The sequence below is a fragment of the Plectropomus leopardus genome, chromosome 16 (assembly GCF_008729295.1).
Source record: "Plectropomus leopardus isolate mb chromosome 16, YSFRI_Pleo_2.0, whole genome shotgun sequence".
Classification (NCBI taxonomy): Eukaryota; Metazoa; Chordata; class Actinopteri; order Perciformes; family Serranidae; genus Plectropomus; species Plectropomus leopardus.
The window spans coordinates 17,087,129-17,103,697 of record NC_056478.1 but is presented as its reverse complement, the minus strand read 5'-3'; the positions used below and the strand labels follow the sequence as shown (position 1 = coordinate 17,103,697).

Genomic DNA, 16,569 nt, shown 5'->3' with positions numbered 1-16,569 from the left:
TGAACAACAGCTGACTAATCGAAATGGAATGCATTATTATTATTAATTACACCTGTCGTTTTTTCTGCTATGAAATGTCAAAACGTCTGCAGTGGAAAAGGCCATGGACTTGTATGGGAGTGAATTTTACATTTTAGTATTTCTGCTTTATTTCCTCAAATAAAGGATCCTCTCACACAAAAGCTTTTATGTAAGAAATAGTCCATAATTTGGCTCGCCCTCAATCATTTTTGATCAGAATTACCTCACAAAAGTTGTTCAAACATGCATGAGCTAGGAAAGAATAAAATAGCACTTTGTGTGTATTTATTAATTATGCCAGTAATTGTTAATTCCAGTTTGACTGTCCCGATCTTGATGTTAAAATTCTGACTTGGTAGTCCAGTTATGTTATGTTTTTTTTCCAGCATTACAAAAACAGCATTTAATCTGCACTGGCAGATGTAAAATGAGAAAATAATTAAATGTTTGGAGGTTTTCTATTTTGCAAATGGAAATAAATTTTAATACTAAAATACAACAAAAATAATGCCACCAGCGTTGGACAATAGCTATTTAACCCTTTGAAAACTGAGAAAATTGATTTCTTTCAAAACATGGGAAGAAGGCAAATACCAACTTATCAGGAAATGATGCAAAAATTACACAATTTCAGAAAACAAAAATTAAAAAACAAAACAAAACAAAAAACACCAACAATAAAAACAAAAACAGAACAAAAAACAAGTAAATATGTATAATAAGATAACTATAAATATAGTTTTTTGTTACTAAATTTATTGGTTAAAAAACACCTGTCTCATATATACAATTTTAAAAATGGGATAGAAAACTAAATAAGTGAAATAGGCTTATTTAACTTTCTTTTTCACAACATCTTCCTATTTTTAACACAGCCCAGGGCCACATCAGCAAGAACTACTGTAAGCTATAGCGTACAGCACAAATAGCTTCGGGCCATAGGCTCAATGGGGAAGTAGGTATAGTTTCACAACTCTGTGTTCTGGCTGTTTACCACAGAGGGCCGTCTGTGCAGAGGCTGTCACCATAATAAGATGTTTGCGCACATGAATCTGACACTGTGAAAACCCCACAGAACACTTTACGTGAACAGAGGAGACGTCAATTATCGTCTTAGATTAAGTTAAGTGTAATTACTGTCGAGAATTATTGTGGCTGATATCCTGTTATGACATTTTGCCAGCTTACTATTCAGCGTGCTCTGCAGCTGGTATGTGCTTATAAAAGAGATGCAGCTGAGTGGAATTTCCAGCCGCTCAGCAGCCATTGTGTTAAAGGAGTCATGAGGAAGAACCCACTTTGAGGAAAACAAAAGATACACCTGACTGAGGACGCTGACAGGAAACAAAAGAACTCAGGTGTTTTCATGAAAGAGCTTTGTCACGAAACGCTTTCATTAGTTTGCTGTCTAAATTTATGATAGAAACAGCGACTTGGTTAAAATAAAATACAATAAAATATTTAAAAAGAACAACAAGAAAAGTGATTTTTACAATAAAGGTAAAAAGTGCATTCAGATGCCTTCCACTAGCATTTAAACTTTGGAAATCTATGAAAATTGTTTTCAATTTTTTTAAAAAACATGGGAAAAAATGATGAGCAACTAGCCAAAAAATGCTCTGTAAACTGAAAAAAAAAATAGTAGAAATAAAATAGTAAAACGTGACAAGGAAATGATCTAAAAATTAGCTGGGGGGGGGGGGGGGGAACAAATATGATTAAAACAATGAAGGAAAAATGTCCAAATCAAACTATAATTATGATTGTTTTAATATTATACTTAAAAAAGATTATTTTTTAAAACTTTCTTAAGGTCATTTTATTTGTCTTTTTTGGTTGTTTTACTTTCTTTCTTTTTTTTGTGCTTTTTTCACAGGATTTTCTTGTTACTTTTTACTAATTTTCTGCAAATGTTTGGGTCATTTTTTGTTAGGTTGCATGCCTTGCCATGTTTTTGAAAGAAACAGATTAAACACATCTCCAAAAGTCCCACAAAAGAGAACAATATGCATTGATTTTTTTCCCATTTTATTACAAAATAGACAAACTGCTTATGTTAACTAAACAGAGCAGTGTAATTACACACCAAAGTGGAACAGTGTCCTGCAGATTAAGGATAAGAGATAAATAGATAAAACAGCTTCACAACATGAAGCAGCAAAACTCAGAAATCCAAAAGATTATGCATTTTGTCTTATATATTACATTTTTTATGGGCTATCAGTTTTCTAACAAATAGAAGAGATTGAATTAACTTGTATTTATATGATTGCAGGTCTCTTTGGGAAACATTATAAGTTTTACATTCAGTAAATTGAATTTATTCTTTCTTTGATTGCATTCTTTAAAGTCTTTCTGTGGCTGCAATGAAAGGCCACATTTTTGGAAATACAAACATGTTACAATACAAATGCAATGACAGTGTTGATGAAGTTTGAGAAACTGTGGAAAAAAGCACTTTGAATGTTGAGTTTCTACTTGTTTTACTAGATTAATGTGATAAAGAGGTAGAATAATTTCTGGACATTGAACATGTTGATAAAAGAATTTGGCACTGTCATTGAGGTGGCTTTAGATACGACCCCTCCAGAGACATGCGGAAAGAAGCAGAATAATCGAACCAATGACTCCAAAACATCGATTTTTCATTATCAGTTGCAGAGTCACTCCCTTTGTCAGAGGGAGGTAATGTCTATACGGTGTGCATATTTGTCTAGATAATGGATAAATACAGTTTCAATCAGAATGTACTACAAATTAAGGCACTATTTAAAGAAAACTTCAGCTCACATACAGCTTTTTTTTTGTTTTTTGTTTTGTTTAAATGTTCCAGCCGCAATGAAGCTCCAGACAACTTCAATATTGTTGTTAAGCCTACGATTCAAAACTTCACACTGACTACCGACCTCCCGGAGATCTGGATGTCATCGAAAGGAAATAGAGCCAGAATCTGAAAAAAAAGCAAAAACAATACAGAAAGTTGAATTCTAGTGATGCCGTCTCTGATTGTCCAATGCTGTCCTCACTAGATGAAAGAAAAAGCAATAATCTGACACCCAGCATTCATGCAAGTATTTCAGTGAAAGTCATTGAAATACAGGTGACTTAAAAGTAAATGTAGTTTAACTGTTATCTCACAATACTTTGACATTATAAAGAGCCGAAACTTGAAGGATAAGGCCGGTGATTCTGTATTTCTTCTACAGCTTAAGGGAAGTTGGACTTAAGACTTTTTAGACTGTTTAATGCCACGTGAAGTAAAATTTAAGACCAATTTTACAATTACCAAAATTGAAGTATGTGGTATTCCGTTGCCTGGATTTCCATTTTGGTGAATTTGGAAAATCTTTTGCACAAAATACACACTGAGCCTCTTTTGAAGCCATGTAACAAAATCTAAATGATAAATTAAGGTTAAATGGCCATTTTTTTATTGAATTTGAACGTCCCCAAGTTGTCTTGTCAACAGTTACAGATGACTAATACACATCGACTCTTCTGCTTTGAGCATCTGAGCCAGAAATAAAATCCGAGCGTCTTTTCTTCTGCTGTCCTGCTATGAGTGACAATAATGCGAGAGCCACTTGGCAAATTTTAAATTAAAAAAAAATTTATACTACCAATTATATTAAGATGTTAAAATGCAAAAAAAAAAAACAACTCATAAAATCATACTTACTAAGTTGTTTCCATTCTAAAACTTTTGAAAGATTGATTTTAGACATTTTAATACCATCGAAGACCTTATTTTTAGATTAATGAATTCAAAGACTTTTCAAGGATCTGGGAAAGCTGTTTTTGTTATCACAGAAAAAGACCAAAACCATGATTTAGTCCAACAAATTTCTTTAGATTTTCTAGCGCACCCAGCCCTGAATCCACTTCATCTTAATGAATCCATAAATCTTTAAAAATCATGATCAGTTACATTTTCTAATAAGGCTCAGTAGTTTCACAGCTGAACACTGAAGTTTGTTTTTTTTTTTAGCAAATTTTACCAATTGTTACCAATCCTGTAGCACAGAAGAATGAACTATAAATTATGCATATGGTGGTCTATCCCTGCAGTTTCCACTGATGTACCTATAGCTGTTAATTTGTCACTTACATCATCGTTGCCATCAGCCAGATCCAGCGCCGTTTCGTCCTCCATGTTTCGCAGCATTGTGTCTGCGCCAGACTGGCAGAGGAGGGTGGCGATAGCAGCGTCCTGTCTCCCCACTGCAAGATGCAGTGGCGTGCAACCATTAAACATGGCTGCATCCACGTTGGCTCCCCTGCTGAGCAGCAGCTTCACCGCCTGGATGTCATGCAGCTCAGCGGCGAGATGGAGAGCTGTTTTGCCGCTGGTTCCTTCCTGCGAGGGGCGTAGATGGAAAATAGTAATGAGTAATTCCAGATAAGCACAAAATGGGACAAAGAGTAGGTCATTTTAATTTGAATAATTCAGTTAGTAGGAGATTTTTCTGTTTTTAAGTATGCAGATATTTCTTTTAAATCTGCATCTGCAAGCTTGAAAGAAACTGTCACACTAATTTTTTAATAATAATGATAATAATTAATATAGTAAACTTGATGTGTGGCACGGTGGTAAGTTTGGCTGGTGATTTAAACTCAGAGGAATGTCTGGGGTAGTTTTGGGACTGACTGTCATGTTCCCTTCCATCAATAGAAAGTTAAGAGTGGCTGGCCAGCTCGGCCTAATCATATCTCAAATCTAATTACGTCTCCAGGAATCCTGCAGGAAGCCCTGAGCTCAGCTCATATCACTATCAGCGCTGCACAGGTGCAACAGATTTATAGACAAGAACACAACATAAGGCCAGCCACGGTAAACACAGTCTGAAAGGGATAAGTGTGAGTATAAATACTGGCACATTGCTGGATCATATGAGGGATACCGCAGGGAAACCTGACCCAGACACTAATTAAACAAACTAATGTTTTCATCCTCTACTTCACTTTTTATCTTCAAAACATATGTTGAGAGACGGTGGTTGATGTGTAGCTTAAATCTGATGAGTAGCAGGTCGGAGCTGGGGTCAGCTGGCTGCAGGTGTAGGGTTTTGGGGCATTTTGAGGGTTATTCAAAGGGTAATTTCACATTGAATTACATAGAAACAGTAATATTTTCCTCTCTTTTCAGTGGAGTGACAGGTTCAGAGTGGATTCGCCCTTGAAGTAAAGCCTTGTTATTAATTCTGTGTTCACATGGAATCAGGTAGACTGCACATCTGATATCATTTTAGTGGACGAGAGCAGACTGCAAAAGTAGGTGTGGCCGGCGCAAAACGCCGGTTACTGTAACTGCAGACTGTAGACTGCAATGCTGCTAAAATATTTAAACTTTTTGCTGCCCTTTGCGACAGAATTTACAACTGGATGATGTGTAACTCCTTCACACAAGGCAAAAACTCAGGTGATCTGGATAGGAAATTGCATAAGACAATGAACACAAAATAATTTCATTTTTAAATATTTTATTCCATTCTTTGTAAACAATATGGCATCACTATCGCAACATATTGTCATGCATGTTTCATTTTACCGTCCTGCCATAATGTTGCTGTGTTTATGTTTTTTTTCTGTGCTGTTCAGAAAGTGTTGACGGTTAACCATTCGCCTGATTCCATGTGAACGCAGCATAAAAACTATAATAAATAATATGGAGCAGTAAAGTAAGGAGTCAATCTCAGACTAACCTGGATATTCAGGTCTGCTCCCTTTTTCACAAGGAGCTTCATTATCTGATGTTGCCTGTTCAGTGCAGCCAAATGAAGACAGGCGAGACCTGCAAGTACACACCTTGTATGAAATGTGGAAAATGGGGCTCATTATGAGGTTAAAGATTTAAAATAATAATAAAAAAACAAAGACTTTTTAAAATAAGCATCAGAAAAAACATTGCACCATTAATCCCTCATTGAATACTGACTATATTTTAATCCAATAGTTCAGGTTAAAGCATGTGTCTATTTATTTACTGATTTATTTATTTTTATTTGTCTTCATGTCTGTGCAGTTGTGAATTTTGTTTAAGTTATATATCATTTTGTCAGGAAAATATTGGATTTTTTTTCACTCAATTATGAGACCATGAAGACATACTGTGGCTCAACTACAAACTGCAAACCCTGCAAATCCATGCAACCCTTGCAACAATTGCTATTTCTGAACAAAACTGTGAGACCAGGAGATACAACCTCACATCCTCATTTCATTTTTTCCAAAACTGTTGAAGTTAAACTCTTCACATACATCAAAGGATGTTTTCTTCAATGCTATGTTGGTTGAGCAACAGCAACCGAGTTAATCATTTCCTTCAAAAAGCAGACACCATTAGTCTTAAATGCACCAGCAGGCCATGTTACATTTGGACACACTAAACAATCTCAGTTGCACAATCCTGGAAGTTCAAATACAGCTGCCCACAGACAAATAATCACACAGATGATGCAGAAACATAGAAAATGACCTTAAATAACAGCAGTAAACTGTTGACTTATGAGGCCCTGCAGCAGTTCCTCACCTCTCCAGTTCTGCGTCTCGAGGACCGGCGCCAGCTTGCTGGGGGAAACCTCTCTGGTCATCTCGGTGGCGCACTCCGTCTGTCCGTGCTGACAGGCCACATGCAGCGCTGTGTTCCCCTCCTGGTCCTGCAGCTCCAGACTGGCCCCTTTCTCCACCAGGCCCTTCACCACATTTGTCAGGTTCAGGTAAGTGGCCAGGTGCAAAGGGCTCTGAGGATCACCAAAGCATCATAAGTCATTTATCGAGCAAAAATACAAAATATTTGCCATTATCTCTGTACATTGCACACATTCTTCATATACTTTTAACAGTGAACTTTTGCACTTTTTCGCACAATACTTTGCAGATTTCTTGTAATAAATGCACAGCTCCTTCATTTTTATTCTCTTATCTGGGCATACTTTTGTAGTATTTTTTTCATATTTGTAAATATAATTTTCTTCTATTCTGTATTTATATCATGATTTTTGCAATATTTGCTATTATTGAAAATTTCATTTTCTCTGAAGATGTTTATGTTATGTTTAATGTACCATTAATACTTGAAAGCAAATACTTGAACAAGAAAACCTTTTTGACAATAAACCGGATTCTGATTTTAGCTCCTTATATGTGAGGATTCGCTATTTTCCTCTGATTTATAAGATTGTAAATCTAATATTTTTGGATTATAGACAGCTCAGTTGGACAAAAACAATTTCACAACATTTTTCATTATTTTCTGACATTTTATCCACAGGGAGATCAATTGAAAAACATCAGTTCATTCTTCTTTAATGACAACAACAGTTAGTTCAGTGATGCTATAGCCTGAAGCAAGTTGGATTTAAAACTTTTAAAAAAAAACTTTTAATGCCACTGGGCATGAAATTTAGGATCACTTAACAATAAACACAAGTGAAGAAAAAAAACTGAAGTCATTTTGGACAATTGTTGCCCAAACATAATTATAACATAAAATATGACTTTTTCTGTCTCATGGCAGAGACGAGGGTAAAACAGCACTGGGAAACATTTGGAGCTTGTTGGCGAGTTTTCTTGGTGATTTTGTGTTTCTCACATGTGGGATTCCACTGCTTTGATTCCCATCATGCTGAGTTTGAAAAACTTTTTGCATAAACTACACAGAGCCTTGTATGCATCGCCTCGTGGTTAAATTACCAATTTTCATTGAATATGCACTTCCAATTCCAATGTCGTCCAGGGTACAGTTACAGCTCAGCAGCAGACAGCGGATTTTCTGCTCTGAACATCCAAGCCAAAAACAAATTTTGAGCGTTTGTTCTGTTATCATGATCTGCGTGTCAATGTCATTGTGCGAGGCATTCAGTAAATGATTTTAATAAAAAAGATGTTACAGATTAATTTAAGATTTTAAAGTGCAGTGTCCCATGTCTTAGTATTTAAAGGCTTTTAAAAGATTGATTTACGACAGTTAATTTAGACTTTAATTTAATTTTATTTAGGCTTTAATTTAGATTAATTAATTCTGACCCTTTTCATACTTTTCAAGAATTCACAGGAACCCTACAGCCCTAATTAATAAGTTTTTTTTTTTCTTTTGTAGCCTTTGTCCTTCAACCCTACAACTTTGCTCCAGTCACTACATTTCCAAGAATGCCTCTCTAAAAACCCTGCAAGAACAGAGCTATTGCATTCAGCTGTTGGTTATACTGTATGTATTAAAAAAGAGACCAACAGAAAAATATTGCAGCTGAGAAATTGAGAGTTGCAGATCTATGATGGCTTTAAAAAATTAGCAGTAAGACCGAATTACACCTTGCAACACAAAATAACAAAGCAAAATTGCATCATCATTGCCTGTTTTTTTTCAAGCAGTATGCAAATGTCTGAGGGGGGATTTTCTTTAAAATGCATCAAGGGGTAAAGAAGAATTCTTCCTGGTAATGCCTCCAAATGTGAGGTCTTACAATGACTACTGAGAGGAAATTAGGCAACCAAAACGCCAACTGAGTCACTGCATGAAGTGCTGAGTCGTAACTTCAGATGTTTCCTTTTGACAGTTCAGTCAGTTTGTCTTCACTTTGGTTTCAGCACTAGCTGGTCTGACATCTCGAACGACTGGAACAATTCCTCCACCCACATCCACACAAGGATACACTCCACAGCTCCCTGTGGCTCGATTTCTGCAGGAGGTAGAGGAGGGGAGTTTCCATTCAAAGTCCCTCATGAGTGAACACAGGAACCACCCACAGTGACGTCCCTCAGAGAGGACGGACTGCCAATAAAGAGGAACAACAGCTCCCTGGAAGTGCTGAGATATAAATAATGCCACTGTTTCCACAATCAAGATACTGACTTTGAGGAAGTCACTTAGAATTAAAAAATTCCAGCAGAGTGTGCTTGTGTCGTACAGGAATATTCAACGTGCTTTGTTTGGGGGCCACTTTTGCAAAATGACAGGAGGCCAGGGGCCAATCCTAGCAGCCCCATTCATGTCTCTAGGATTTTAGGGCTTTTCTCTGATTTTAGTGGATTTCTAGGATTTAAGGACTTTTTTCAGCTTTTAGGACATTTGTAGGATTTTCCGACATTTAGCAGATTGTAGGACATTTCTAGGATTTTGGACATTTCTCAGATTTAAGGATATTTCAAGGATTTAAGGAGTTTGTAGGCTTTTAGGACATCAGAGGCTTAGATAGGACCTCTGTGTGGGGTGTGGGGGATCCTCCACTCAGTGGAGTGGCCAGATCTGGCCCACTGGCCATATGTTGAATATCGCTGATGTAGTAGAAAGAGTCATGTTGTTCTTACCTGGTATAGATTATTTTGGATGTCCAGGACTTCTTTTGGGAAAAGCTGTATCAACTGTTGGGCGATTAACTCCTCTTCATGGATTATTGCTAAATGCAGGATTCTGCAGGAGTGGCAAAGAAAAATAAACATCTTTATCCATCATGCTTGCAAAAACTTGCAAACTTACTTTATCTCACATTGAGCAATCCACCCACAAAAGCAGTCGTACAGTAGCGGTGAAAAAAAAAGAAAAAGCATTTCAACAAGAGACAGAAAGAATTGCCTCACAATTTTCCTCGGTATTCATCTCAAGAGGCTACCTCGAAATGTAACACCTAGTGGGCTGAGTGGCAAGATTTAGTAGTCAGGGTATTGAGCAATTTGAGAAACTTTTAGAGCATGTTGTATAGCGAGATGTTAAAGTAAAGTGGCATGTTAAACCTGCCTATTAGTAGGTGCATCCTCATAGGTTTTAGTAAGAAAACAAAAACACACTAACCTCAAAACCTGCGTGGGAAGCTGTAGCAAACAAATGTGTGCAAAGAGCAGGAAATGGCACTGAGCATTAGTGCTTAATTTAGATTCAAGTAGAACAACACAAAGAGCCTCGCCTGTAAGATTTCAGCGGATTAAAATCAAAGTTTAGCTTCAGGTTGCTTCAAGGTTCTCAGATGCCAGAGCTTATGTATTGAGAGCTGAAATTGATTTCTAATCACATAACAGTTAGAGGATGTTATTTTATCAGTGGACTGTGAACGCATGTTACTGCAGTTACGTCCTTAAAGATCAGCAAAGACTTTAAATGTCACTAAACTTCAAGACAGACAGTGTGGGATCAAACGCCGCACAGTTTCTCACAGCACTGACATTTCATCCAGACAAACCAAGATTTCTCAAGTTTAATATTACACACATTCGTTTTATCAGTGCATTAAAAATACTTAAATCACTGTTGTGTTGTGATTTTTGTTATTATTTAGGGCTGCAGTCTAGAAAAGCCTAAAAGTGCTAACATATAGTTCACTTGATCGTCACCAAAAGAATGATTAAGGAATAATAATAATGTATTGTCTGTATATAGTTGTAAATACAGTACAATGGATGACATATTACTTGCTGGTAGGTCAACAAACTTCACTAAAATTACCTTGCATAATTCTGTTTTAATTCCATTTCTTTTGGTTTTCTTTGGTTGTTTTATCTTTTAAAATCAAAGTGATCTTTCAAGATAAAGGTGATCCTATTTTTTTTTTTAAATGCAAATTTTGCGAGTAAACCACGACACCACCAACACTGTGTAACTGATTGGGAAACATCACTCTGACATAACAAAATATGTTCTAAAAAGGAGGAACTGATCATTTGCATTCAATATATCTGAATTGTGCTTCTAAATATAACAGGGGCTGAACAAATTATTTTTTATTAGTTGATTTTAACCAGCAATACACCCATAAACTGAAAAGAGCTGAACTGAATAAAAGCATTGCATAAAAACATGCTTCACTGTGTCTGAGGCACTTGCTGGCCCAGTTACAGTACTTTTCTACACACATACAGTCTCACTTCCTATAACAAATGCCGTCACACTACGTCACATATGTGCGTAACCTCGTCTTAACGGGGAAAGCGTGGTCGGTATTCGTCATGGAAAACGAGAACCATTAAAGCTTTCCTTACATGACATTGCATGCCTCTTGGTGCGACTATTTCACATTGCAATGTTGATGCTAAAACCACATACTGCGCAGCCCAAAGTCGACGTTTATTAATTAAAGCTACCTTATGTAAGCACCGACCTTACAAAAAATAAATTTACCGGTATGCAACATTCAGTGGAAGTTTGTTTTCAGAACATTACTGTAACAAATAATTTCACTACAAACAACAAAATTCCATGACTTTTCCAAAACTTTCAATGTTTTTTACTAATTATAGGACTTTTCCAGGCCTGGAAAATGAGATTGTAAAATTTCATGACGTTTACAGGTTAACCATGACCGTGGGAACCCAAGAAATAACATGTCTCTGATAATTGGAAATTGATCCAACAATAAATTACCCCAATATTGGTTTTAAGTGCACTGATGATGTGTCACATGAGAAAGTGTCACGATAATGTCATCACGGACTGATTTAAATGTCTGCAGACTAACAGCTCTGCCCAACCAGCGAGTCAACCTTGTGAGCAAACCTCTTACTGTGAAAGGGACTTCCTGGTTTGAGTAAGCCGTGAATGAATAAGAACTGAAAAATCCCACGGGGGGGAAAAAAATAATGTTTGCATGATTCTCTCTCAGTCTAAGCAGCACAGTCTATGGCGTGTTTCAGGTGTTTTTTTTCCCCTCCCAGGTATCTATAGTTAGGGTGTGAGAATGAAACCATGTGGCCCTAAAGACCAGCAAGCGGAAATGAAAAGAGGTCAGAGACACAATAACACTTCTACAATACTGGAACTACATAAATGGCTGGATTACACACGAGAGGCTGCAGGAGTCATTAGAGGGCCCGCTTTCACGGTAAAACAGACTGATGACACAGCAACAAAAGATGAGTGGGTCACAAAAGACACAAACGCTGATAAGGCTGCGCGTGGAGGCCGTCATATAGACATATAGATGTCTAATGTGGCAGCAGAAAAGAAAAAGAAAGAAAGACAGCAGCTGTTGAACTGTGGGATCCACCAATAAAAACTTGCACACACTGTCCCGTCCTGATCAACAAGTTTCTTGGATCAAAAGTCCTCCACACTGCTGATGCCTCACAGCATGTGCTTTGTCTGTGCTGCACGGGGAAGTCCAGGCCTATCTGTTTCACTTCTGTTTTCTCACTGAGAGACGCCTCACAGGAGTCTGTCCACATTCATGACAAGGACAAAGTTCTTTCTTTTTTAAAAAAGGGGCTGCAGCACCACACTGCTATGAAATCCCCTTCAAAACCAGTATCACAAGAACCGTGCCTCACATTCAGTGTCATTTTCATTAGCTTCATCTAGGGGTGTTAAAGTTCATCATCTTCACTGACTGCCTGAACCACCAACTGCAGAAAATAAACGAGCGATTCATTTGAGAATCATTTAGGGTCATTTCTCAAGCAAAAGAAATGCCAAATATTTATCTATAGCTTCTTAAATGTGATGATTTGCTGTAGCTCTCATTTCAATGTTGGGAGGACTCATGAAATGGGGACTTTGGGAGTCCACTGCCGGAAAAATGTAAGCACCAAACACTTAATTTCCTGCATTCAAGAGATTTTTCATGCACCATAATTTGCCTTTTTTGCATCAATGTATGGTGTAAATGTGTTAAATTTTGTCAAAATAAAAGTCCTGTGCTATCATGTTTTTGTTGAGAGGATGGGCAAATGCACATTTGCTAAATGTTGAGGGGGATTTGTCTCCTGCAACTCCCTGAAATCTACACCTATGTATATTATTGAAAAAGTTTGGACTTTTGGTAGGTCAAAGCCGACCTTTTTTAGAGATAAAACTACTATGGCTCTGAGAGTCAAAACATCACAACATTTTAGAAAACACTTTAACACTTCAGAAAACACTACACTACTTTCATGTGTGGTGTTTTCTGAAATGTTGTAGTGTTTTCTGAAATGTTGAAATGTTTCCTGAAATGTTGTAATTTTATGACCCTCAGGGGCACTACAATAAACAGATTAATTGATGGTTAACATGAATATTTGCTGCTGCTCTGATCACCAGAGCTACTGAAGATGGAAGAAAGCAACATTTTTCCAGAGACCCAATAAACATTACTGTTGGAAAAAGTTGGTTAAAACTCAAATTAGAGAAACACAAGATGCAAGGCACCATGTTTAAACCCAGCACTATGCAACAGTTGGGCCTTTCAACAGAAACTCAGGAAAGCTCAGAAGACATCTGCTTTTAAATAATAAACGGATAATGAATAATAATAAATAAACATACGTGTCTCCATCTTCAGTGATAGTAGTGAGCAAGTTCTCCTCCTGTTCAGAGAGTTCAGAGCTCGGTGCCTGCTCCTCCTTGGTGCTGGAGAGGGTGCAGCCGTCCACTATCTCCGACAGACTCTCCACCGTGATGGACGAGGAGCCGTACGCTGAGTCCAGGCGCTCCTCTACGGCGGAGAGCTTGTCCCTCGGCCCGCTGAAGTCGATGCTCGGCTCCCGGGGCTCCTCCGACTTCAGCATGGAGCGGTACGAGTCAATGCCTGAGTCTATGCGGTTATCCTCCTGCAAGTCATCTTTCCTACAGTCGTCGCTCGCCATGGTGGTTGCTGGGTTTCCCCTTTCCCTCCTTCCCCGAGGATTTGACGGCTACTCGCGGTTGTCGCCGCTCGGTGCTCGGTGATGAGACTCCGAGGATAGCCTGCTGACACCTGAGGAAACCACCGCTCCTTTGTGAAACCAGAGGAATGAGTCGCTTCGTTTCATGCCACTAACTAATAATACATAACCTCACTTCACTTTTAATCGATTATGTATTACTTTAAAAGTTTAAACTACTGTGCGATCATTCCGAACTTCGTGAAAATTGGTTAAAACCCAGCGAAAAGAGGCGAAACGGCCGCCCGTCGTCTAGATATCCGGTAACAGCATGAGCTCCAGGCGGAGAGCATATGAGCAATGAAAGGCGATAAGCTGACATGTGAAAGGCGAAGCTGTTTTTGTCACGCGGGGGAATCCCCAATGCGCGTGAGCGAACGCACACACCCATATACATACACACGCGCGCGCGCTTACACAAACTTCAGATGGAGAAGCGTCAACGTCCAACAGGCAGAGGGAAGCGGAAACGGGGCTTTTTTCCAAAATAAAACTATTAAAAATAATCTCTTAATTAAAGATCCACTGTGCAGGATCAGAAATGTAATGTAATATATTAAATATGAGTTTTTCAGTGAAAATAAGAATTGTTGTGTTTTTTAGCTATTTATATTAGGGGTTGGCCAATATTGGATTTTCAGGGCCCATACCAATACTGATTATTAATGGCCTAGTTATGAGGTCCATAACCGATATTTGGAACTGATATGCATTTACGATAAAAGTGAAAATCTTTCTGTCTATATGTAAAATTTGGAATATAACAAACTCCAAAACAAAACTCTGTTCAAATGCCTTTAGCAAATGTTTACCTAAAACTGAAATGTTCAACATCAAATATAGAAAGCTCCCAGTCAAGTTAAAAATTTTGATAAATATGAATTAATAAAAATATCTCTCTGAGGTTTTACAAAGTAAAAGTTCCTCCCATGCTGACACTTTCATTGAACTTTTTAAATCAATAATTTTATCAGTGATCACTATCAGGACATGTGGGATATGCCGGTATTATTCAGGTTTAGGACTATTACTTGGGCATGTATACAGCTAATTTGGAAAATGTGTTTCAACTGGGGTTTTTACAGCAGTTTGCAACACATGGCCTCTGGTTTGTTTATGGTGAGTGCTGTGCATTGTCATGGATACATTGTACACAAATCAACTCGCCCACAGTTGGCAAAGCTGTGGGGTAGAGATGCATGTGAAATAAAATCCCCCATTTCTGAAACTCAGTCATGAAACTGTATACAGCAGCTGCAGTAAAAAATGGGAAAGAGGACAAATTTATATATAGAAAATAAAAAAAACATCAATAAAGTGCAAATCCAAAATATATACAGCCCAAATCAAAAACAGGTTAACTGTAAGGTGATCATACACAGTGATACACATTCAGTGATCATTCTTGGTGAGTTGCAAACAGATATGCATGAAGCAACATATAACTAGTTTGGTCACTGAATTTCGATCGTTAACTTGATATGGCAATAAAGATTTTCTGTTTCGTGTTTTTTTTTTTCTTTTTTTAAAAAAAGTTTAGACAACTTTTTTTTTTAAATGCATATGCCTAATAATTAAATGATCAGTCTGTATAGTACAATCTGTAACTCCAAAATAACTCAACAGTTACTTCCCTGAACTTCCCATCAGTAAACTGTAGTTCTTGACAGCACACAAGTTTTATTTTTTAGAGTCATAACCGGAAGTTCTGATCTTTACAGTAGCAGGCTTGTCACCCATTACAGCATGAAACCACTCTTTATTATTCCAGGGATTTTAAGCTTTTTCCTTAGAAGTTGCTAAACCTGAACAAGCAGGTTTACATAGACCTTGTTCTATTTAATTTGACAGTGACAGGGAACAATTATAAGTGCTGCATATGTGCTGTAAGCTCAACTACAATGTAAATCTGCACTTTGACATACAGTACTACATGACTTCATAACATGCATGGTTGTTTTGCATAATCCAGTATCTTTCCATTAATATATTCAGGCAATAACTTAATTTATCTCCATCAAGAAGGGACAAAATGCCACTATTTTTCATGTATTTCCTGTGGTTGGCAAATGTCTGTGCACAAGAAAAGATGATGGACGTAAGAAAAATTTAAAGTTGCTTTTTTTTTTGACATCCCAAAAGTTCAGGAATAACCAAGCTATCATTTCTTGTTTCCTTTTCTGTCACGTAAATGCTTGTTGTGGTTTGGCCGTTAGAGGGCTCACTCACATAGCTGCTGCCGAGGGCCAGATTCATCATAAATATAGTCTATAAAACAATACTGACTGTCAGAGAGAAACCTTCACTGCTGCCAAGAGCCGCCATCTGTTTTCATGTCATCTACTGTTATGTTTGCTTAATCCATTTTGTGCCAGCAGTCCAGTCCAATGTCCATACTGTGGGCTATGATAAACATGGACTTGTGTGCCAGGGCTGTAAGATAACGGGTTCCTGTGTGTAAATAGTGTGTTTACAAAGGAGAAACAGAGATGGCAGGAATGTAAAAAATGATTTTATACAACGCTCTTTATTTTTTTTATTTATGTCTGTAATCTTATAGATGTATTAAGTCTGTTAATGCAGCATAAAGAATTTTGTCTTTGTTCCCTAAAGCACAAAAGATATTTATAGAAGAAAAACATAAACCACTGAACCACTCATACTATAAATCTTCAGTATTTGGACTACAGTTTGTTTCTGACTCTACAGTTTGAAAGGGCTCCAACATTTTCTCTGTATTTTTACCATCTCACTATAAACTATTAATATATAATTATAAGCAGTGGCGGATCTTCCTGTAGCTGACATAGGCAGCCACCTCAGGGTGCCACCAAAAGAAGGGGGTGTCAAAATTGATCGTAAGGTGAAGTGTATGTGGAGAGAATAAGATTAAGAAAAAATTAATACATCTGGGGCACAGAACGAAAACAATAAGAGAATAAT

The 16,569-nt window shown here is 37.4% G+C and overlaps 1 protein-coding gene across 1 annotated transcript; it reads right to left on the bottom strand.

Moving 5' to 3' along the window:
* Nucleotides 1-2,032: 2,032 nt before the first annotated feature.
* On the bottom strand, nt 2,033-13,920 carry nfkbie (nuclear factor of kappa light polypeptide gene enhancer in B-cells inhibitor, epsilon). Its single transcript, XM_042503644.1, has 6 exons — nt 13,250-13,920; nt 9,328-9,430; nt 6,551-6,761; nt 5,724-5,812; nt 4,130-4,378; nt 2,033-2,971 (listed from the first exon to the last, which is right to left on the bottom strand). Exons 1-6 carry the CDS (start codon nt 13,567-13,569, stop codon nt 2,903-2,905), a joined length of 1,041 nt encoding a protein of 346 aa, XP_042359578.1. The 5' UTR covers nt 13,570-13,920; the 3' UTR covers nt 2,033-2,902.
* Between the last annotated feature and the right edge of the window lie 2,649 nt (nt 13,921-16,569).

What these genes read in the sequence shown, in the direction of transcription:
- nfkbie (XM_042503644.1), bottom strand. Translation starts at nt 13,569, where the DNA reads ATGGCGAGCGACGACTGTAGGAAAGATGACTTGCAGGAGGATAACCGC. An exon ending in ATCACTGAAGATGGAGACAC is followed by an intron (nt 9,431 to 13,249) that starts GTATGTTTATTT and finishes CCACTCCTGCAG; the next exon opens with AATCCTGCATTTAGCAATAA. An exon ending in TCCAAAATAATCTATACCAG is followed by an intron (nt 6,762 to 9,327) that starts GTAAGAACAACA and finishes GGTGATCCTCAG; the next exon opens with AGCCCTTTGCACCTGGCCAC.